Here is a 22,761-nt window from a genome sequence, read left to right as displayed (position 1 = left end):
CCAGAGTTCCAGCATCTAGAGGAGGAGATTTTTCATGTGTTTACACATGGCATATAGCAGATATTTTTACTTAAAGATCTTTTTGTACACAAAAAGTTCAAGTAAGCAACAAAATATTACTGTACAGGAAAGGACTGTGATAATGAAAGAGGATCAACCATATAAGAACAATGAAAAGGCTGAGGATAAAACTAGAAGCAAAGGGAGTCTGTGTTTTTGTTGTTTTCCTTTCACACCCCTACAAGCTGATTTGATTTGGCAAAAATTTTAATCAGAGTTCTGTGATACTCTCAACTAAATTATAGGAACTTCAGGGAAATTTTTTTGGCAGACACTACATAGAGTAAATGACATTCCTGTTCCTCCTAAATAAAATAAAATTCATAAAATCTTCATAAAATAGCAGAAATGGCTTGTGTCTTTCATTCTTGCTAATCACCACCCTTGTCAAGTGAATGATGCACAAGGCTGTCTATGAAACTTGTTATGCAATCCAAAATTAGCCAAACTAGAATATTATCAATAAATAAATAAAAAAACAATCTCTGCTTGGGTGGAAAACATTTACATACGGGTACAGCCTCCTTCTTCAAAGTTGTAAAACCCATGTGCACAGCGGTCACACTTCTTTCCTGCCACTCCAGGCTGGCAATAGCACTGTCCGTCTCCATCACAATCGAAGGACTTGGAACCAAAAGAGTTGCAATTGCAGGGAACACATCCTCTGGAAGACTGTAAGCCAAATGTTCCAGGCTGCCAGAGAGTGAGGAAGAGCAGTTAGGACATGGAATGATTACCAGGAGAAAAGAGGAAAAGCTGAGAATGTAGGCAGATCAGGGCTGTTCTTTCCTGTTCATCACTGAAATACTGCTTTTAACAGGTTAAATTGTAGTGGTAAAACCCTGGAGCAAGAACACTAAATGCCCTACACTGCTGAGAAAGAATAAAGAGTTCAGAACGTTACCTGATGCTATAATGAACGTTCTGCAATGTAACACATTTCTTATGAGGTTGTTTCCCTAAGTACAATTCTCACTCGGAATGGAAGATATGTCAACACAACATACATACCCCATCTCTGGTTGCCAGGCTATGTCAGCCAGGGTTTTTTGTCATGAGAGTGAATTCAAATTCTTAGCTATGAATGGAGATTGATTCAACTGGAAAGCCTTTGTATTACATTTTATCTCCTCTGAGCAAGGCAATATCTGTATACAGTATTTTAAGGGCAATTCTTTAGAATGATGTATAGGAATAACTTCAGAAGAACATAGCGATAGTGTATTTGAGTATAATACAAACATATAATGGTGATTTTTTAAACGATAATAAACTCTGTCTTTGGATTAAGCCTCTTTCTCTTCTATTTTCTTCCTTTTCTTTGTTTTTTGCAGTGATCAATATAAAGTTTCTACAGAACCAGAGTAGATGTTATCAACTGTAGTAATAAATTTCTTCCTTAACTTCACTAGTGGAGTGGAAAAAGTAAAGAAGGGAAGACACACACTCATTTGTATACTGTGGTACAGAGTTCTGCACAAAGTTTTCAACCAAAAGACCTTGTGAGTTTTACTGCATCAACCAACAGAGGCTCTTTGGAACAAACCATTGATATTCAAATGACAAACTCAGTCTTGAACTAGAGTGCTTTGAAATGGGAGTATTTCTCCACCTGTTTTTCAGGCATGATGATTTTCAGTGTATACTGAAATCCAAGTCAGATTAATAACTTCACTTGAAATTGATATTACCACATTAATAATAAAATCTATCAGCAAGTTTGATAGGAAAGAATAATGTTAAAAATGAGATATTAAAAAGATCACTGCTAATGAATATAAATGGAAAAAAGTGAAAAACATTCAATTTATAATGCATTACTTTGTGATCCAGGCATGAGGTGTAAGATTTTTACCAACTATAAATCAGCAGATCTTCAGATCAATGGAGCTGTACTGGCTTTGACCATGGCAGTGATTGTCCCTTGGTACTAAGCAGTAGTGCTGTGTCCAGTTCTGGGCCACTTACAAGAAGAAAAGACACTGAAGTGCTGGGGCATGCCCAGAGAAGGGCAATGGAGCTGATGAAGGGTCTGGAGTACAAGTTCAATGAGGAATGGCTGAGGGAACCGGGGGTGTTTAGCGTGGAGAAGAGGAGGCTCAGGGGGAAACTTTGCTCTCCACAAATCCTTGAAAGGAGCTGTAGCCAGGTGAGAATTGGCCTCTCCTCACAGGGAACCAGGAACAGGACAAGAGGACATGGCCTCAAGCAGTGCCAGGGGATGCTCAGGTTGGAAAAAAGGAAGAATTTCTTCACTGAAAGGGTGGTCAGCCATTGGAGCAGGCTGCCCGGGGCAGTGGTGAAGTCATTCAAGAAATGACTGGACATGGCACTTAGTACCATGGTCTAGCTGAAAAAGTGGTGATCAAAGGTTGGACTCTATGAACTTGGAGGTCCTTCTCAACCTTAATGATTCTATGACTACTATTTTATATGGATTTGTTCCGGAGTAGAACTCCTAACTAACCTTTTGTATTGGTGAATTCTCTGAAATTTTAGAAGCTTTCCATGGAAAAGTCCTGAAATCTGATCTCTGAGGTTAATACAGAAGTTCTCCACTCACACAGAGAATCTGCTGATAGGTGTCACAATACAGGACAACATCTATAGTCAGAATTTGGCCTGAAAATCATACGAACCTAAGCAAATGCTTGATTATACATGTAATAAAAAATTACACTGATTTTAATTTCCAAACTCTATATTGAAATGTTTTGAAAATTTCGTACTTCTACCTGACAAAACATGGCATATCAGAGAGAACGTTGTAGACAAACTCATTTAGTTAAACTCAAGGTTCAATAAAATACTTGACTATCTCTAAAGATTTCTTTTACACAGGAAGAAACATAGAAATGTGAATACACACAATCTCAGGACAGACATTCAGATTCATGCAGTGAAATAACCAAGGCACAGCATGCATCTCAGTTCTCAAGATAAAGTTTGCTAGGATCTAATAAATTCTGTTTATATGGGTAACAGTCAGAAAAAGTCTGATATCAGCACTCCACACTGCGTTAAGCTGGAAAAGACCACCACCATGCTGGGTTTCATTCTGTGAAAATGGGCTGCACACAAAGTCATTTTGGTCAGTCATGCAAACTTTAACCCCAAGTTAAAGCTCTCAGCAAAGTTTGTTTACACACAGAAATTCTAAGAATCACATTTACTAAACAAGAGATAAGATCCTAGACTACAATTATGAAATACACTGAACTTTCTGAATATGTCATTATATCATGTCTCCATCAGTGTACTGATGTGTGGGCAACACAGTAACCTAATACGTTTAATTGGAAAAAGCTAATTTCTCCAAGGAAGTCTATATGAACAAATACAGCATGTGTCCCACAGTCAAGATTAGGATGAAAAACACTGCCAGTATTTTTCAAACACGGTATGGTAAACGTGGGGATTTTGAGTTGCAGGGAGAGCAAACAACATTCCTAAAATACTGCTCTGTTAGAAGCAGTTGTATCATAATTGCTTAATTTTAGGAAATAAGTTGCTTTGTTGGTCTGTGATCGGGAATGAACACTTCTATTATTTTGGGCATTACATTCACATAAGTGGCACTGCACCGAGTTAAAATAGCTCAGATAACTGAGAACTTTTTGCTAATACTTGCTAATGAGAAGTTTTAACACCAGTTATGTTCAATATTTTAAAATTAGATTTTAACTCTTTGCCTCTGGGGTAGATCCTTCTTGCAATCTCCTTAAGCTATTGATTCTTGAATTGTTAGAGAGCAAGTCTTATGCTGCAAAGTCCAAGAAAATCCCACCAATTCCATTGATTTATGCACATCTCCCATGCATTTTGTGCACACTGCTGTTGATGACGCTGTTTTGGGACTTAGTCTGGTATTTGATTTCTCGCTGATATCACCACTTGCAAGATGAAGCCCTTAGGATTGGGGAAGCATCCCAAAACGGTGCTTGTCTTCCGAGCCTGCCAGTTTCTTGAGAATTTCTCACACTGTAACACTGGTATTAAAAATGACAAACCCAAGCAATCTGTGTGAGCTCCAGACACAAGCGAGCAGGAAACTTCAGCCCATGCAAAGCAGAGTTTCCCATTACCAGAGCTGTGGGCCGGTAAGCACCTCGTGGGCACCCACTGGCACTGCTGGTGCCCCACCGCCGCGGGGGAACTCGGATCTGCTGACTGATTCCCGCATTTTCTTGCAATTTAGGCACCTGTCTGCTGATTTCACAGTGTCTGCCCATGAATCCCGATTTGCAGATACATCTTCCCAACATATCACACTGCAGTGATACAGATCCTAAAGCACTGCAGCCACAGGGTATACAAAACACCTTTTCTGGGGCCCAGAAGTAGTTGGGCTTGAAGAATGAAAAGTAAACACTGTTAGAAAGTGAAGAAAAGAAAACTACACCACATAAAAGGGTATAGAAACAAAGACAGGAGTAAGCACTGAAGTAAACAAAGATTAATTCCAATTAACCACCAGTACTGTATTAATGAGCTTGACATGTTTGCTGGGTACCTTGTGCAATCTGCAAATTCCACTGATACCAGCAATTTTTCTTTGAACGGACTCTTTAAATACCATTTAAAATGGAGTGTCAGCAAACCACCTCAGAAATTGCATAATTTTAAAGGGTGAAAATGATCCTTTTGATTTGTGCAGAATTATTTACGCTCCTTAAATTACACACAGGTGAAGGCGTTCTGAGGACATAGGCCTAACTCATGAGTCCTTATGTTGAACTAGAGAAATGTGCAGCCAACTACAGCATATTCCTTAGCTGCCTGAAGACAACTCCATGGAAGTTTATGAAACAATATTTCTCTGCAGTGATTTATGAGACAGGAAAACAATGTCAAGGCAAAAAACACTTTCACCAAAAAATAATACATTGTTTAGACAATACAAGAAGAAACCCTAAGAAAACAATATAAAGGCAGAACATTCCAGCAAAACTAAACTAGCACCCTGCTTTTAAAAAAAAAATAAACATCAGATGCTATCAGACATTTTGCATCTTTCTTCATAGAGGGTTATCTCCCAAAGCTGCAATATTTTTAACTAATTTTTTTACATCAAACATTCAAAATATAAAGTGCAGATAGTATGTATGCACATATAGATACAGAGGGGCTTAAAATAAATTAATTGCATGTAAATGCTATGTCTTGCATTCTGTTCCAGAAAACTATTAGAAAATGTTGAAAAATCAATCATTTTACCTTTCTCTCCATAAGAGCAATCCACATATGTTCTTTAAGTGAAAATCAAACAACAGAAAAAGCCTATCCAGAACCAAATGATATTTAGTAGAGACAAACAGTGAAGAAAGCTAAAAGGAAACCCCATTTCTGGTCACTCACTTTGCAGATGTCACAGCGGCGCCCGATGATGTTGGGTTTACACTCGCACTGGCCCGTCCGAGAGTCACAGATCTCTGAGAAGGAGCCATTCACGTGACAGTGACAGGCTGCAGAGGAAGACGAAGGAGATGTCAGTGCGTTCCCTGAAGCTAAATCTAATAGCCAAATGTTTACAGTGCAGCTTTTGCCACCCTGAGAAATGCCCAGCCTGGGTTAAGCAGAAAGGCATCACTCCCCTGCACTGACATATTAACCTGCCCATGTCAATACAGAATTTTTCTCCAAATTATTGCAGTCAGAAATTTTGCCTCAAGTTCATTAACAACTTGTTTCAGATGTTCCTCTTAGATCAAAGCAGGATGTGGAGGGCAGATTACTAAGTACATGCCCAGAGACTCAGATTGGGAAGGGCAGTGCTGAGAGAAAAACACAAAAAGGGTACAGACCCTTACACAGGGTGTGCACAGGATGTAGCTCCAACCAGTGGGAGTGTTACTGCTCCATGAGCTGGTTCTGCTGTCCTGGAGTTCACTCCCTGTTCATGTAGCTGTCAGGAAATGTTGGCAGGCTGCAAACCCAGTACAAGTTTGACACTATACAGGGGCAGTAATGCTCTCATGCCCCAAGCTGCACTGAAAAACATACCAAGGATTATCTGCTACCATGACTCTCCAGGATTTCTGTCTCAGCAATAGCATTACACTTCCCAGAGGAAATGTAAGCCAACTGACCAACCTAACTCATTGCAGTTCTCCCCTGAAGATTTAAAAAGGCAGTGAAAAAGCGGTTTCTTGAGGAAAACAGCAACGCTTCTGGCTCTTAAATTCTTGTGTTTTAGGAGAAGACAAATTTTGGGGAACAGGTCTATCACCTTTTATGTTCTTCAACCACAAGAACCTTTGTGTTCTTCAATCCTTTTGGCATGCAGAGATTTGGAAAAAACCCCTTAGCATTCGCTATAGAGTACAGGGATGTGATTGTTGCCACAGGGACTATAACCATGCAGTCACTGATCAGCATGAGCTGGTTTCTACACATACTTTTTTCCCCCCCTCATAGGGGAATGAATCCACATCTCTATACCAATTATCAAACTGCTCTCTAAACTTGGGCTCCAGTCCACATTTTGCCTTCCTGCAGTGCCCTATCTGCATGTGTTGCTTTTTTTCCTCAACCTGACACCTTCATTTTAAAAAACACTTAAGAGTCCCAGCAGTGAACACATGGCAGTCGCATACTTGCACGTCAGAAGGTGCTATGTGAGACAAGGCAGTTCTATTTTTCCTATATATAGATTATTACAACAGGACCTTCCTCATTGCTTCATTGGACTTGCTAACTTAAAATTTCCAATTATAAATTGAAAGGATTGGTGTGGGGGTTTTCTCCCTGCTCTTGAGGTATTCTGCAGAAGTTGCTTCTTTTAATGAAAGCAACTTTATGACTTGTCATTCTGTTCATGGCATTGTTTCTCAAATGTTTGCAAAAATTCTGGAACAAAAATAACAAAAGTAACAAAAATGTGCTGGTTCTGCTGTTCATAGCAGTTATGTAACACCTTCAGAGATTTCTACCTCCTTCTGTTTTGCAATATATTTTTAAAAAATAAAAATTAAAAAGAACACTTCTGATGCAATTAACATTGCTTATCTTTTTTTCAGCTTTTGATACTAAACAAGTATATAATTTACCTCTTTTGTTCTGTATGCAGCCCTCTTTAACCTGATGTTTTAAAACTGTTGACACTCCAAACTGTACATGGTGACAAGTATCACATACATATATGTTTTGAGTATATATTTAATTAAATTGGTCAGTGGGGAAAGAAAATGCTAAAGCTCAGATTCAACAAACTACAATCCTCAATGCAAATTAAAAGTGTTTCACCAACCTTTTTATACAGACCTCAAAACCCAAGCTCAGTCTGATTTGAATTGTTTTGCTTTTCAGGCATATGACAACACAAGAATCAAAAAGAAAACTTACAATGATTTTATAAACAGATGAGTTTTTTCCTATTTATATTACAACAAGCAGCACACCATGGTGTCTTAACTCAGTCACAGATGACTGAGTGCAATGCAGTGGTAAGGGAGAATTTGGAATACCCGGACTTTGATTGTTTTTCTTGGCTCTGGCAGTACATACATAGAGAAGAAACATACAGTCAGGGCTATTCATCTAATAAACTGTTACTCAATCTGATAAATTGCACTTATCGCACCTAGAGCCTTCCCATTCATTCACCTCTACTGGGAAAATTAGCTCTTGTCCAAACCTCCAAATGGTTGTTATAATACAATGTAGCCTGTTGGAGAAATTTGTCATACTTTCTTCCTGAAAGACACTGGTCAAGACCTTTCATTCTCTCTAGATTTTCTATAAATATTTATGAGCTTGTATTTATGATCAAGCTACACACTTATTCTCCCACAAATAGTACCTACACACTGGAACACAGGCAGACTTGATTATTTGCTTTAATTCATCTTGTGACACTGAGCTTTATTACCATCAGCTCAACCTCTGGGTATTTGCTTCAGCATACTGCGCTGTTTCACTCCAAAAATCAACCTACTAGAATCAAATCAAATAAACTTAGGACATTTGCTCGTTGTTCTTAGATTTAAGGTTTTGTATAGATACACCAAAAAATTCAGAGATACTATGATGATATAAAGCTGTACTGTCATTTGAAATGGTTAATGCACACAACAGAACTGTACTGAGAAAGAGCAAGAGACATTTCAAACAGTAATTTGAAAGCAAATTCATGCTTTGCAATACTCTTGGATTTGGCTTTTTAATAAGGAACAAAATTGAAAACAACAAAGTAAAGGCACAGTCCCTCTGATATTGTTGCTGCAGGGCAAACTTCATGGAAGTCTGCAAAGGAAATAAAAAATCATATGCAAAGAAGAAAATCCACATGAGAGGCAGAGAGTAGATGAATACAAGGTAACTGCAAGCACAAGGATATGAATACATTAGGGGGCTCTCCTTGTCAATGATATGAACAACAAAAGCAAATCTCATAATTCAACATTAAACATGCATTTCATTGAAATATTTTTTTTAGTTGTATGTTTTCCAAACTCTCCTCTTATAAAATCTCTTTCTCATGGACCCGTCACTACTGTGGAAATCGTCAGAGCACCAGGCATACTGATGACTCAAAAATAGTGACAAGGTACTGGAAGCTGTAATTTTGGATATACATTTCTTCTTAAATCACTTTACACACTTAACATTGCAACTTATATGACATCATTCATCATGACCTGTTAAGTTATCAAGAGAATATATAGGATTGTCCAATTTTTTTCTGGCATTGTGTAAAGTAGCTACAGAAAGCATTTACACAGGTATGTCTTCAGGGTTATCTATGACTTTGTGTCCATCAATGTTTATTGCACTTAGCTGAGAAACATGGTGATGCTCTGCATCTTTTTATCTCCCATACACTCTCTGGAGGTCCAGCATAAGCTAGGATTTTCACTTTTAGACTGCAAGTTGTTAATAGGGCAAGTCCTGGAAATGGATGCCAGTGCCTCGGACTTCTCTGCTCACAACGCATACTGCAGACACGGTCTCCATGTTTCCTCACACAGAGCAGTAAGACAATGCCCCAGCTCTTTTACTTGCATAATTTTATCCTGCTATAACACCTTTGTACTCAGTGAGGTTACTCTTGTCTTTATTATAATGGATCAAACAGGAATAAATCCTCGTGACAGTGAAATAAAATGCTCGGCTCTTTCAGGACAGTTTGCAACCTGTTTTATTTTGCTTCTCAGAATGTGAAGGAAGAGTACATGAAGAATGTTTGAAGTTAAAAGCACTTGTTCTGCATTCTGAATTGTGCCAGCAACAGCTCAGAGAGAGCCACTGCCTCCTAGAGAAAGAAAAACTCCTGTTTCTACCAAATCTTTCATCTCCACTGAATAATTTTTTTGCAATCGCTATGGGGAAAGATGTTCTGGGGCTTGTAGTTGAAAAACATGCCACCACTCAGCTGAGAACTGGTAGCTTGCTGCAGTGCCAGGTGTCTTCCTCCAGAGCATTTTAGAAAAATTGTCTGGAGATTTTAGGATCTGATTGGCAGGTGGGAGAATCTTGACCTGCAAGCAGCAGCACCTCCCAACTTTCCCCACTTGTATATAAGTGGGAAACAGGTTACAAATGCTCTCAGAGCGGGACCCTGAAACTGAAACATCACTACCTCCTTTCAATCTTACAAGAGAACAGGATTTTTCTGGGTAGCTTATAGCATTTTTTAATGAATAGTTTACATTTATTTGTATTTATTTTTGTAGATCTGACATTTAGTATAACCTTTGCACCCCCACAATGCTCCATTTTTTCCTTCCCGTGTCTGCTTCAACCAGAGCTTTTTTAATAAGTTTTACTTTCTATTTAGTTTAAAGACTCCCTTTCTAGATGCAGATGCACAGTGTTATTATTAGAGCTGTATCATTCTCTTGCTCACACATACAGAGGCACCGTCTTCCTCTCAGGAACAAAGTTATAAGATAGATCAATACTGTCAGGAGCTGTAAAAGTTCGTGACTTACGTTGACAGTTCCTTGCATGAAGAGCATCACCAAAATATCCATCAGCACACCTCTCACAATATTGGCCTGTTGTACCTGGCTTACATATCAGACAAGCACCAGACAAGCTGTCACAGCTGCCAGGAATGGAGAAGTCAAGGTTGTCATTACACTGGCATGGTTGGCATGATCCTCCTGGAATTAAAGGTTGTCCAAAATAGCCTTCTGCACACCTACGGTATAAAACATCATCAGTTAGGACCCTTAAATAATCCTCTCATCAGAAATATTTAATTCTGTTGCCTCCCTAATCACCAAAAATGATTTGATCTTCTCTCAGGTCTGTCTTAAGCATCTTTTTTCTTTCTCTCTCCTTCTCTTTTTTAACAACACTGTAGATACAGTACCAGCTGATATCCTGCCAGTTCTGCTAGCAATTAGACTTCAGTGGGAGAAAAATCTTGTCACTGGCACTGAAGGTGACACAAAGCATAGCAAGAAATCTTAGTAGCACTCTGGAGGAGGGGGGGTTGGACTAGATGACCTTGAAAGGTCCCTTTCAATCCAAACTATTCTATGACTATATGTTAGATATACTTTGATACATAATGTGCTAAAATACAATGTTCTGTACTCAATCACCAGCAAGACTGATGTTTTTTCCCTCTACCTTAAAAACTTCTTTAGTTTAGAAAAATACCTTTAGAATGTAATACAGACATATATTTGTTTACCTGACAAGATCCATCCCCTGCCTTAGACTTCCCCTGATCTACTGCATGGTGAGATTTGCTTAATTAATGGATTTCTAATCTCTGTGTATGGGCAATCTAACAAAAAGATTGCTCTATAGCACAAATACTATGCTGTTGCATACTACAGCTTTCATATTTTAAGATAGTTGTTTGAAAATATCACATCCTTTTCTACCTTGCCCACCTGCAATTTTCTGTGAGTACCAAGTAAAGCAGGTTAGTGAATCTGACCTTACATGAGTCTGTATTTAAGGCAAATTTCTACTAATCTCACAGCCTATTTCCTATTTATATTCTGGTCTGGTTTCCTTTTCTGTTGTATTTGCTCACACTTCATAGTAAGAGCAACTTGTAGATAGCAAAGAAAAAGAAAAAGAAAAATTGCACAGTTTGGCTAATGAATTTATTCACGTGCATCTCAGATGAGCTCCAATTAGTAAAAGGAAAACAGAAAGTATATAAAACACATTGCATAAAATTTTTCCTACTATTTTAAAGTCAGTTTGAATACAGTTTTAAGGTACACAGATATCCTCTCTACTTTCTAGTAGTACTGCAGAGCACGGTTGAGGAAATATTTTTTGTATCATCATAATGCAGGAATGCAGAGCACCACTATGCTGTCACTCTTGTGTGCATCAAGTTCATCCTTTTCCTTGCTTCCAGAATATCTCATAATGCTTTTAACTGGATCTTAAGCAAAGCTGTCTAAACATGTAATAAATATTATTCAATATAATCAGCAAAGATAATAAAGATTATAAAAACTGGATAACTGAGAGCAGGGAGGAAAAAATAGCGGGAACTAATTGAGCAGCTTTTTGTAATTTTACACAGAACAGGATTTTTTTCCATTCTCTCAAGGTATCCATTGTACAGCCCACAAAACAAAAATATGTACAAACAGTCCAGTGGTTTGGATGCATGTAAGCACTCAGTACCACAAGTAAAATTTCCACAATCTAGCCCACTCCTGTAGCACAGTCATCTCTCAAAATTACCTCTTCATAGCAACAAGACATCAAAATCTTGTCATTAGAATAATTCAGGTATTTTATTTTCAGAACCTGTCATAAAGGAAGCAATTGTATTTCCTGCAAAGGAAGAGATTATTTTTCCTTGATGGAGGATATCTCAGCAACGACAAAAGACTGATTTTTAGCTTAATTTTACCAAAATAAATAATTTTTTTTCAGTGACATTATCTCAGTTACAAAGGCTAAGAATGTATCTTAACATGTAACAATTAATAGCCACATTTTATCAAAACCAGAGAGTATCTGGATAATTTATGCAGTTACCTTAATTTACCTAAAGTGGATTACATCTGAAGTTAACTCATGCTTTGCTAGCATACTGCTGGTGTGCTTACCATAAATCTGTACCTCTTTGTCCTACTAATCTATTTGACTTCACTTAATGTGTGTTTGTTTTCTTCTTTTACTCTCATTTAGGGGTTATTTCTGTATATGACAACATTCACAGAAACCAAGCAGTTCACAGAAAGAATACTCCAATGATTTATGTGAAATACACTGCTAATAATTTCCTCCTATTAACAGCAGGAGACCTCAATAACTCTTTGTATTCTCATCAGTTTACGTGTTAATAATTAAAATTAGAAAAACCCACTACCATCACACAGCCATATTTTACTTATGCACATACATAATCTCGAATACAACTGAAGATGATCCTGAAAGTAGGGGTAGACCAGTTAAAGCTGAAAAGAGAACTGTGTACATGTATCTATGTAAATTCTTCCTCTTTTTCTACCACTTCTCCTGAACTTGCAGGGGAAGATGAAAAAAATCCACTTTGCTTAGTTCCATCTTTATTTCCTTAAGGACATTGCTACTTCAGCTTCTTTTTTCAGCTTCAAAGCATTATATATTTGGGAAGGTTTAGATTAAAAAACACCAATAAGTATGTAGCATGGAAAATTGCTTTTATGCATTGCACAAAATACATGTAAAAAAATTACTTCTAATTACAACATAACACCTCTGAGATTACAAAACAAACAAAAACAGGAGGAAAAGCAGCAAAAAAAGATTGTGTTCATATATTCGTTTTCTATTCTCAAATGCAGGTGCGTCTGTGAGTGACACTGCTTTAATTTATCATAAATGGTGCCAAAAACAGGGCTACTACTAAAAAATATGGATGAATGTGTACTAGTCCTGGTCAGTATGGAGTTAATATTCCTCATAGGAGTCTGTATGGTGCTGTGTATATACACATATATGCACAGAAATGCAGGCCTATTTTATACATTTCTTTATATTTACTGGGAAAAAAACCCTTGATACAGAGTTAATTAAGCCTACAAATCCAAACACTTTAAAGCCTGGAAATACTATTTTTACAAAGCTTTTGAAATTTATGTGCATTCAACCTGTGCACAAAATCAGGCAAAAGCCCTGTGGAGAAATGGCTTGTGAGCACGCAGTGAGGTATCTTAACTCAGGTGCACAGCACAGATGTTATTGTTGTGTGACCAACTATAAATCTTGCATTTTCTAATGTCAGAATGCCTACCTTTGCAAGCTACAAACAATCCTGCATAACGCGTTTGTTGTACCAAATCTCCTGAAATGTTTGACCCTTTTCCCATCAGTACTGCAACACAGACTCGCTGTTCCAGCACAAGTGGAAGAATTATATTTGCTACAGTGAGCAGCAGTTTGAAGCCACAGCTCTCATGAGAGGCTGTGGCTGGTGGCACTCTGTACTAGACCTCAGGAATGGGGGAGGTGGGGGCAGGGAAGGACATGGGTCAACTCACCCTTCTCCTCACACATGAGGGACCCTCTAGGGAGGGTCATGCACATGTATCCATGCACATAAATCATGGAGTCCTACAGGAAAAACCACTCTCACCTATTTTGCTTCTTTCCCCTAGCAAGACTGTATTTGGAAAACGGATATCACGATCCAATAAATGTGCTGGGCTAAAAAGATAACCTTTTGTCATTTTCATACATCCTTTCTATGAAGTTAAGAGAATGTCCAGCCTACTTCATATGCCTTTGGAAAAGTGAGCAGTGAGCAAAGGAAAGAAAACTTACGTCTAATTTTTTTGGGAAAAACATTACATGGGAAAGCTCAGCTCCCTCTATAATTACAGATATATGGTAATTCCCAACACAGTTTATATCTGCAATTATTCTGATGGTGTTATGATCTGGACCCCTCAGAATATTGAACAATTATGACACCATTTTCCTGAGAGTTCCAGTAACAGAAGTAGTGATTTTTTCTTGACATTTTACAAATCAGACAGATATACATATCGCCCTATGGGACAGAGTATATATTTTTAGGCCAAGTAAGTACAGTGCTGCACACTCTCACCTCGTGATACTTATTATGTCATGGTAATATAGGATTGTTCAGCTAATGAATCACGTGGCTCAGATCACTTGTCACTTTCTAGTTGCTAAAATGAAAGAGAATTTAATGCAAACTCTCTTAGCAATTATACAACCACTGCTAATAGGAAAATGTAACATGCTTTCTCCTGATCATTATTATTGACAGCTGCAAACATTTTAAAACTTGTTACAATTAAAAGCAAATAGTCCTGTGAGCTTTGGAATTAATGGCCTACTTTCCAGTGGATTTATATCTCACGTTACAAGGCTAAGGGCTGATTACTTGCTGCAGGATGTTGCTACTCAGCAGGGAGTAATCCCTCGGGCTACAGCAGCACTTTTTCCTTGTCCTGTGAAAGTTTTCTTATGGGCAGAACATTTAGCAATCCCACTTGTTTGCTCTCTATCTGTTTAATCAGGTGTGAGATCGCACAGTATTCCCCCCCTTAGCTATGACATGTCCTGATTTATTAACCTCTATTCAGCCACTTCTTTTCGTAAAGCCTTCGGGAACAATTATCATCTTTGAACCCTCCTACCTTCTGCCAAATTTAGTTGAAATTGACCTACAAGTGCAGATGACTTTGCAAGCAGCCAGAGAGACATGCACAAAAAGATCGCAGTAGCCTTATTTCCTTATGAGATCAGGCTAAAATCCAATTTAGCCATTTATTCAGACTCTGTCCTACTGCATCTACAGCCTGTGCTCCTCTCAGGAACAGCACTTGTTGCTAATGGAAGCTGTCAATGACCCTGCATTGACAAACTGCCACCAAAGTGCTCTTGATGTGATTTATTCCTGCCGTCATTAACTTCACAGCCCACTAGCTGAAAGAAGGTGATGACTTCCCAGACAGACAGGAAAAGACAGGCAGAAATAGCAGCAGCAGGAACAGACTCGGTGATGATGGGTGGAAACAGGTGACAGCCTGCACTCTCACTTCAGGACAGATATAGCACAACAGGGGATTTAAAAGGAAGTAGTTGTAAATTGGAAAGAGGGGACTATAGGGAGATTCACAGCGTATGGTCAGGTTTCTGCTTTTCTGGTTGTCTCTTACTCTTGCTTTATTCCTACTTCTTCTCATCCCAGCCTGAATATTTTAAGGTTTCATTCAGAAGCCTTACCTTTTTTTAGGGTTTGCCTTGAAAAATCCTTCAGGCAGCTCATGCAAGTGTCAAATGGCAAGAGCCTACTAAGAAACGCAAGGGCCACGTTTCCATGCCCCTTAGCTGTCTAGCTAGGTGTTCCACAGTTCTCTGGCTCCCCAAGCCCCTCTTAAAAAGGTGTCACTGGCAGGGTCACAGGGGACTGAGATCATGCAGACAAAGCCAACACTGATTCATCATGACCTCCAAACAGCTAGCAGAGGTCTCTGGCACACTAGCTGCTCTTGAAATCTGTTCCATCCATGTGAAATCCCAAGGGACCAAAGGCATGTAGACACAGTGGTGATATCCCTTGCCTATGTGGTCTCACCTCCTGTGGAAGGGGGTTCCTGGGAGCTTAGCACTGGAACTCACACCAGCTCCTTGTTTCATTTAAATTCTCCACATGATCCTTTCAGCATAATGCCTTTGTAAAGCTAGCAATAGGTGTAGGAAATACATATTGAACTTCTCTATTTGACCAAGAAGAATTATCTTTTTTGTCATTAAAGCCTACTTGTTCTACCTGCTAAATAAAGACCACAAGAGAAAATGAGAAGCAACAAAAATGTAAAATATTCTTTAAAAAAATAATTAAGATCTACAAGTAACTTATTAGAGGAACTGTATTTTCATGGTATATTAACTTCTCTAAGTGAAGCATAAGAATTTACTGCATATTTGAATCACCACGTCCTAAACATTCAAATGACAAAAGAGACAAAAGGTTTATAAAAATCTCAGAAGAGTGACAGAAAGGCTAGAAGCAACTTTTTTAACAAAGACTCAGTTATCAGCAAATGCTTCTTTGAAACCTTACATTTTACCATAAAACGCTGAAACAAGCATAAGAAAAACATACATTCAGGGATCCAATATCAGGAAAATGCACAGGAATTTTTTCAGTGTGTTTCAGAACAGGAACAGGGATGAGAAGGGGAGGTAATAAAAGGTAGAACAGTTCCATGTGATCAATACTTTTGTTTCAGGTCTCATATGACTAAAAGCATGGTGCCTGCTTACCTTTCACAGCGTGGTCCCACGTAGCCAGCTGGGCATTCATCACACATTAATCCACGATGTCGGTCAAAATGACACGTTGGGCTAAAGCTGCGTTGTTGATTTTGAGAAAGAAGAGGGACAAGGAAGAAATATAAAGAAAACACAGTTAGCAGCATAGCTCTCTTCCCACTTCAAAGATTGTTAATTTGCAAAACAGTGCCCAGGAAAAGTGATTCTGCTCTAGGACATGGGGCTTAAGTTTGACTCCAGCAAATTGAATTTGGAATGACTCTGCTATTTCTGTGACACTGAATATAGAGCAGTGGATGGCAGCATCCCAATAGCCTGTTATTACAGGACTTGAGCCTGCCAGTGAGTAGTCTGGATACCATTAAAAAGGCAGGAATGTACAGCTGCTTGTTTGTGCCCCCGAGGGCCTGGCAAAACAATCTGTGCCATAACGTGGCCCCTATATAAATCTTTCTGAAGGACAACCGATTAAAAGCTCAGTTAACTTTGTGTATAGTCAGATGTGAAAGGAACCCAGTGAACAAGAAAGGGGAGGGGCAAAATGGGAAATATCTGGTACAGCTTCCCAGAGAGTGTATTTGAGTTAATCGAGTGCCAATGACCTCAAGCAACAGGCTACACAGGCATGTTGAAGTTTAAGAATAGTTTGCAGACTAGAAAGCTTTACCTCTTTGTTATGCTCTAATTATTTTTGGCTTGTTTTTTTCCCCCTCTTCTTTTTTTTATAAATAAGGATACTGTAGCCATTTGCAATCATGGCATCTCAATGCCTGTGTTTAACTCCGAACAGTGTTCCTTCACTATCAGCATCTTGCTTTCCATAATCTTTCTCCCTTAACCCACTTTTCTGAAGAAACCTCCTGACACACTGAAAGATACTACACAGAAGAGGCAATCTGTTCTTCTGTAACGATTATTAGAGACACAGACATATGAGCATCTTTATAAAGCCTCGTCTAAATAATGGCAATCAATTCCGGTCAACTAAATAGAAAAACAGAAAATGGAAAAAAAAAAGAAATAAAAGACCAGGTATAGGTGCATAGCAGGATCATTATTCAAAGGGGAAAAACAAAGTACCTATGTGAAAAAAAGATACTAAATTACCTTTTATAACCTAGGAAAAGAGAATTTGAGAAGCAATAGAATTGCTCCAACAGAGACAGCAGAAAGAAGGTATATTCAAGGTAACAGTGCATGCCACAATAATAACAAATAGACATAATCTGACCTTGGATATATTAAAGGATATACCATGACAGTTCCTTGAAAGTAATAGACCCAGGGAGGACAGAAATCCTTAATTAGCACCATTTAATGTGATTGGCTGCTGGTGACTGGACCCCGCTTCTCAGGAGTCATCCATCCTGTGATCTGTCCTCAGTTATTCTGTGTTATCCCACAAATATAAGAGACCAGTAAGAAAAATGTGGGATGGGTCAGGTCCAACAAATAAAGACAGGTGCTGGGATTTTTCTCTTTCCAATAAGGATTATGCTTGTGAGACTTTTCAATGCCATTTACTCAATAGATTCACAAATGGATGAAGAGTCAGTTGAAGAAACAATAATTGTTCATTCTATTCTTTAATAGCAATGAAAGCACACATTATCACTGGATATAATCAGCAGCACCTGACTACTTCAAATAAGTTCTGCTTGTCAGTCCCAACCTCACTCTTTCCAAGAGCTTCATGGGAAACTTTGTAGAGACGCTATCACAGTTCATTATAGCATTGTACAAAGTTGACTGCACCAAAGTTCCACAAAGAGCTCTGAATTTAACTGCATAAATTTTAAATATAATAATGATAGTAATTGCAAGGATAATGACGATAATAATAACGATAATGTACTTATTATTACTAAGCAATAATGATGAACAGTAGAATTTCTATGTTTTAAGGGTTATGCTCAGACCTTGCCTCCTTGATTCTTTCTGTGACTTAATAGTTGGACCTCATTTCAACAAAAAACATTAGTATATTGAGAAATTCCCATCTGCGTGCTGTAAAGGAAATACATGATAGCAGGCAGTGAAGAGTTTATCTTCCTGATTATTGAGAATCTCATTACTCAATAGTGCTAAACACTAATGAACTGTGAGTATTGATTTGTCAAAACAAGCTTCAAAAAATTGTAGTCCCCCTCTTGATTCATCATTGCTCTTTATGGTTTTCCCATATGGCAACAACACTAATAAGAGTCAGGACACAGGACAAGTATGCGTATACAGTATGGGTATGTATGTGCTAAGTCTGTGCTGGGAGACAGGGCATCTTAAAAGCTTCCTAGTGTGTTATAGAAAACACCCCCTGACAACATGTTTGTGATTTTATCTAATTCTCCAATAAAAAAATTAAAATTCTGAGACCAACCCGAATTCTCAGTTCACATGCTATGAATTTACTCCTGACCTTTCCAGGCTGAGTGAGAGATCTTCTATCTCCCATTTCCAGTGATAAAGCATTCCTGTCAAAGTCTTTGCTACACATATTAAATTTATGCCTACATCAAGGGAAGAGCAGTAATTATCCCAAACATCTATATTTGTTAGAAGTTATGGGGAAAAAAATAATTTCCTTTGCTTGAGGACTAAGAATGTTAAAATGTTTTCTAAGAGTGGTATGTTTACAACCAGAAATAGGATGAAGGAGTTGTGTTCATTGCACAGACCATTTATAACATGGGTATTGATTTCATCTACATCACAAGCACATACATGAAGATATATGCAAAAAGAAGAAAATAGAACCCAGCATATAGAAGATAAGCTTAGACAACTTAATTTTAGTTTCCTGGTTTGGCCAAGTGCTCTTTTCTGACATACAGCAAGTCATTTATGACTGCTGTGCTTCAGAAGGCACATGATTGGCTTCAGTGTCTGCATATGGAAACTCCTGCCATTAGGACACAGGAAAAGGATTTAGCAGCAGCTAACCCCACAGAAGTCAATGCAGCACAACACAATCACCACATAATTTCTACAACTGTTAGAACAGTTCTCCACTTTATGTGGCATTACAAAGGTACTGTGAGAACAGTGAAGGGAACCATGATAAACATCATAAATAAATGAGACTCTGCTATAAAATATAAAACTTATTTCTTAATAGAAATGTATCTCACAGGCTCATTACATGTACAATATTCTCTATGCAGTGGGAACTTAGTATTAAGATTAGAAACCTACATATGTCCTGTCATATCACGTTAGGAATTAAATATTTCAGGATTTAAAATCTATACACAGCTATTTATAACAATTTGAACATACAATTAGACACTTCTTCAGTTACTCAGAAAGAACATGACACGTCCTCCATCTGCACAGTAACATGAACTTGGTAAAACTTTGTTTTTCACACTAAGGTATCTGACTTTTTTGAAAATATTATCCCTAGCATAACAAAATCATTGGCAACTAAGAAAGCAAAGAAGTATTTTAATAGCATTCAGATAACACATTAAATCTTTAAAACCTCTTTTTTCCTCATAAATTTAAAAATTTATCTAGACTGTAACATCATGAGAGCTTGAACCTTACAGTGAGTTCTACAAAGCTAAACTTTGTAGACTTCAGGACTCACACAGTTTCACAGTTCAAAGAACATTTATATTGTGTTTTTGTTCTGTACCTATTATATTTTTCAAGAAAACTAAATATTGGAAAGGAGGCTGTTAACTCACAAAAGGAAAGTAAAGCACCCAGAAGTATGATGACAATGTAATGGAGGTCTCCAGGCATTTTGCCAATCATAACCTAAATTCAATCTATTTGACTTGGTTTGCTGCACATCTGTGCAAGACAGAAACGTGATAGTGTTTTTCCTTCTTTGTCAGCACAGTGTTCTCAAACAAGAGACAGATAATTGACTACTGAGGCAAGGAAATACAAAGTAATGAGAATGTCAGAGGAACCATGCCCGAGCAGCAGATATAATAAACCCATATATATGTATCTAATAAAACCAACTCAAGAGCTGTGTAACAAGAAGGCAGGCTCCCATTCTACAATCCCCTGGAATTTCCGCTTGTAAGTGTTTAGACTATTCCTGCTCTGATCAGTGCAATTTTATGATGCAATGCCACAGACAAGAGTCAGAACAGTTTTATTCTGGTACATCATGTAAAACGCTTTTGGTACTATTGTTTTCCAGGTAGCGTCTGTGACAAAACCAATGAAGTATCTTCAAGCCACTTTGTCTATCTATTAAGTTAAGTGATAGAGTAGCATAGACAAGCTTTTGTAATGAAGGAAACTTTGGTTCTTAGGTCAGAATTTGGAATAACTTTTCACTTGTATTTTTGTTTAATTAAACAAACTTACAGTATTTTTTCTGAGATACGCTGACAAAATATTTTCACTTATGAGATCTAAGGATGAATTCAAATTCCAAACAAATCACACAATGTAGACTAAGAGAAAAGGAAAAGTAAAAGCAGAAAAAACTTACACTTAAAATCTGCAAATTCAGCTTTAAAACTAGAAACAACTACTCTTAAGGAGGACAGAAAAAACAAATGCTAGTTATTAATTTGATAAAGCAATCGTCCAAATTCTGTGTTGTTCTTTCTGCCTTAGTCTCATCCAGCTTTTGTCTTCATCTGCCTAGTTAAGCACTCTGTACAATCATAAAAATAAAAGTTTACCTTACAGATTATATTATTTGATTGAAAGAAAAAAAATATCTCAAGCATACATGTAAAAATATAAATTAAGAAATAATGTAATTTACTAAGGGGAAAAGTGCAATGTGCAATAAATGCACAACTTACTTGTTAGAAGGTATATTTAGGGGGCAAGCACACAACTGACAATCTTCAGCTGTCCCTTTAGTTGCATCACCATAGAAGCCAGGCAGGCATCTATCACAATATGAACCACCTGTGTGGTGTTTGCAGTCCTAAAGAGAAGATGTAAGTACAAATTGAAAATTAGACAACTTGCATATGGAAAAAGGTCTGCAACATTTATTCTTATTTTCTTCTGCTTGTTGAGAAATAGTTCTATATGTCAGCTGTCAAAATCAGAGCTTCATACGTTCTTGTGGATAACTTTTTTCCATGTAAAACAAAAAGAATATTTGACAGAAAATTTTAAATTTACACCAAACAACAGCCATATTATTGTTTTAGTTTGCTAAAACCAACTTTCAAAGCAGCATAAGACAGGTTTAGTATTGCAGTCTTGCAACAGGCCATATTTTGTGACAAACTGTCTTCAGATGTTGATTCCAAAAATACAGCCTAGATGACATAATTTATAAAAATGAATATTACTTTTGACATGCGTGTGCATTAGTTAATTTTACAAGGTATATGGCTAGCAGTATTTGCAAACTGTAGCAAAGCCTGAATTACTTAATTCTTATTTGCTAGAAGAGAATCCAGCCTCTATTTCATGAGTAGAAGGAAGGACAAGTATATCATGTATAGGGTGCTATCCAACACTTTGTGTTCATCTCTGTGACTGCATAATAGGAGAGAAATTAAGCTGAGCATAAGAAACATGCAGTATAAAATGGCAGTACTACATTTGCATTTTTGTATATAGCTTTTGGCTGATCTCAAATTAAACAATCTTTTAGTAGAATGGAAATCAGTCCTGTGAGAAAAAGCTTCTCATGATGACTTGTAAGAACCAAGTTTTAAAGAGTAATTACCCTTTCTATTCTTTTTCCCTCTCATCATATAGATTTAGAAACTCTAAGTAATTTCACTGAATCCATAATAGAATCAGAAAAATTACTTTTCTGGCTTAATATGTTTCCTTGCTTCACACCACATTACTAGCACACCACAATTTTCCTTTCACTGCTATTTCACACAAGATACCCAAGTGTAGCCCTTTCACAATGCAGAAACAGAGAAAACAGAATAGTCTGGGACATTAAATGCCATATTGATGTGTTCGGTATGAACTGAAAAAAGGATTAAAAGAGCATATGTCAACTTCAAAAGGCCAAAATGAAAGCAATGAGAGATTTTTGTTAATAGGGCATGTTCTGCTGTGTTTAAGACTATGGGCCAGATCAAATCTAGAATGTTTCCTCCAAGCTGCAGCTTAAGAACTATGAAGGTTTGTTTTCATTTGGATTTTTGTTTATTTGTGGGGTTTTTTTGTTTGTTTTAATTTTTTTTCCTTTAAGTGTGGGCACTTTCAAATTTAAGATTTAATTTAAAATTGTATTTTAGGAACACTTTAAAATTGTTTTATCATTTTAGTAAGTAATGCATATGGTACTGATTGCTATTTAACAGCCTTACTGTCTGGAAGACATAATTTATCCTCAATAAGGAAACAGACAATATTCTAAGGAACACTAATTCCTTCCTCACAGTTTTCCAGTTTTGCAATGATTTGTACAAAGCTTTTTTGCATTGCGCTCTGCACCTGGGCAGCTGAAAAAGCACAATATCCTTTTTAGTCTCATGGGCATTGGTGTCAAAAGCATTTTTTGCCTTCAGAAACACT

At 37.5% G+C, this 22,761-nt stretch overlaps 1 protein-coding gene across 6 annotated transcripts in view; it reads right to left on the bottom strand.

Annotated features, from left to right (window-relative positions):
• The window catches only part of LAMA2 (laminin subunit alpha 2), a 337,914-nt gene that overhangs the window by 115,795 nt on the left and 199,358 nt on the right, over positions 1 to 22,761 (bottom strand). For 4 of the 6 annotated variants that reach the window (XM_041423612.1, XM_041423610.1, XM_041423614.1 and 1 more), the window contains exons 17-22: positions 21,063 to 21,190; positions 16,276 to 16,362; positions 9,993 to 10,204; positions 5,419 to 5,525; positions 4,146 to 4,409; positions 573 to 753 (exon numbers count right to left, since the gene is read on the bottom strand). In XM_041423612.1, the coding sequence (XP_041279546.1) occupies positions 573 to 753; positions 4,146 to 4,409; positions 5,419 to 5,525; positions 9,993 to 10,204; positions 16,276 to 16,362; positions 21,063 to 21,190 (979 nt within the window). The remainder of the gene's footprint in view (positions 1 to 572; positions 754 to 4,145; positions 4,410 to 5,418; positions 5,526 to 9,992; positions 10,205 to 16,275; positions 16,363 to 21,062; positions 21,191 to 22,761) is intronic. The other 2 variants (XM_041423615.1, XM_041423616.1) reach the window with 1 other exon arrangement.

This window comes from Onychostruthus taczanowskii, unplaced genomic scaffold, assembly GCF_017590055.1.
Source record: "Onychostruthus taczanowskii isolate IOZ18803 unplaced genomic scaffold, ASM1759005v1 scaffold8, whole genome shotgun sequence".
Classification (NCBI taxonomy): Eukaryota; Metazoa; Chordata; class Aves; order Passeriformes; family Passeridae; genus Onychostruthus; species Onychostruthus taczanowskii.
Note: the sequence above shows the minus strand (reverse complement) of the source record. Positions and strands in the feature narration are given on the sequence as shown.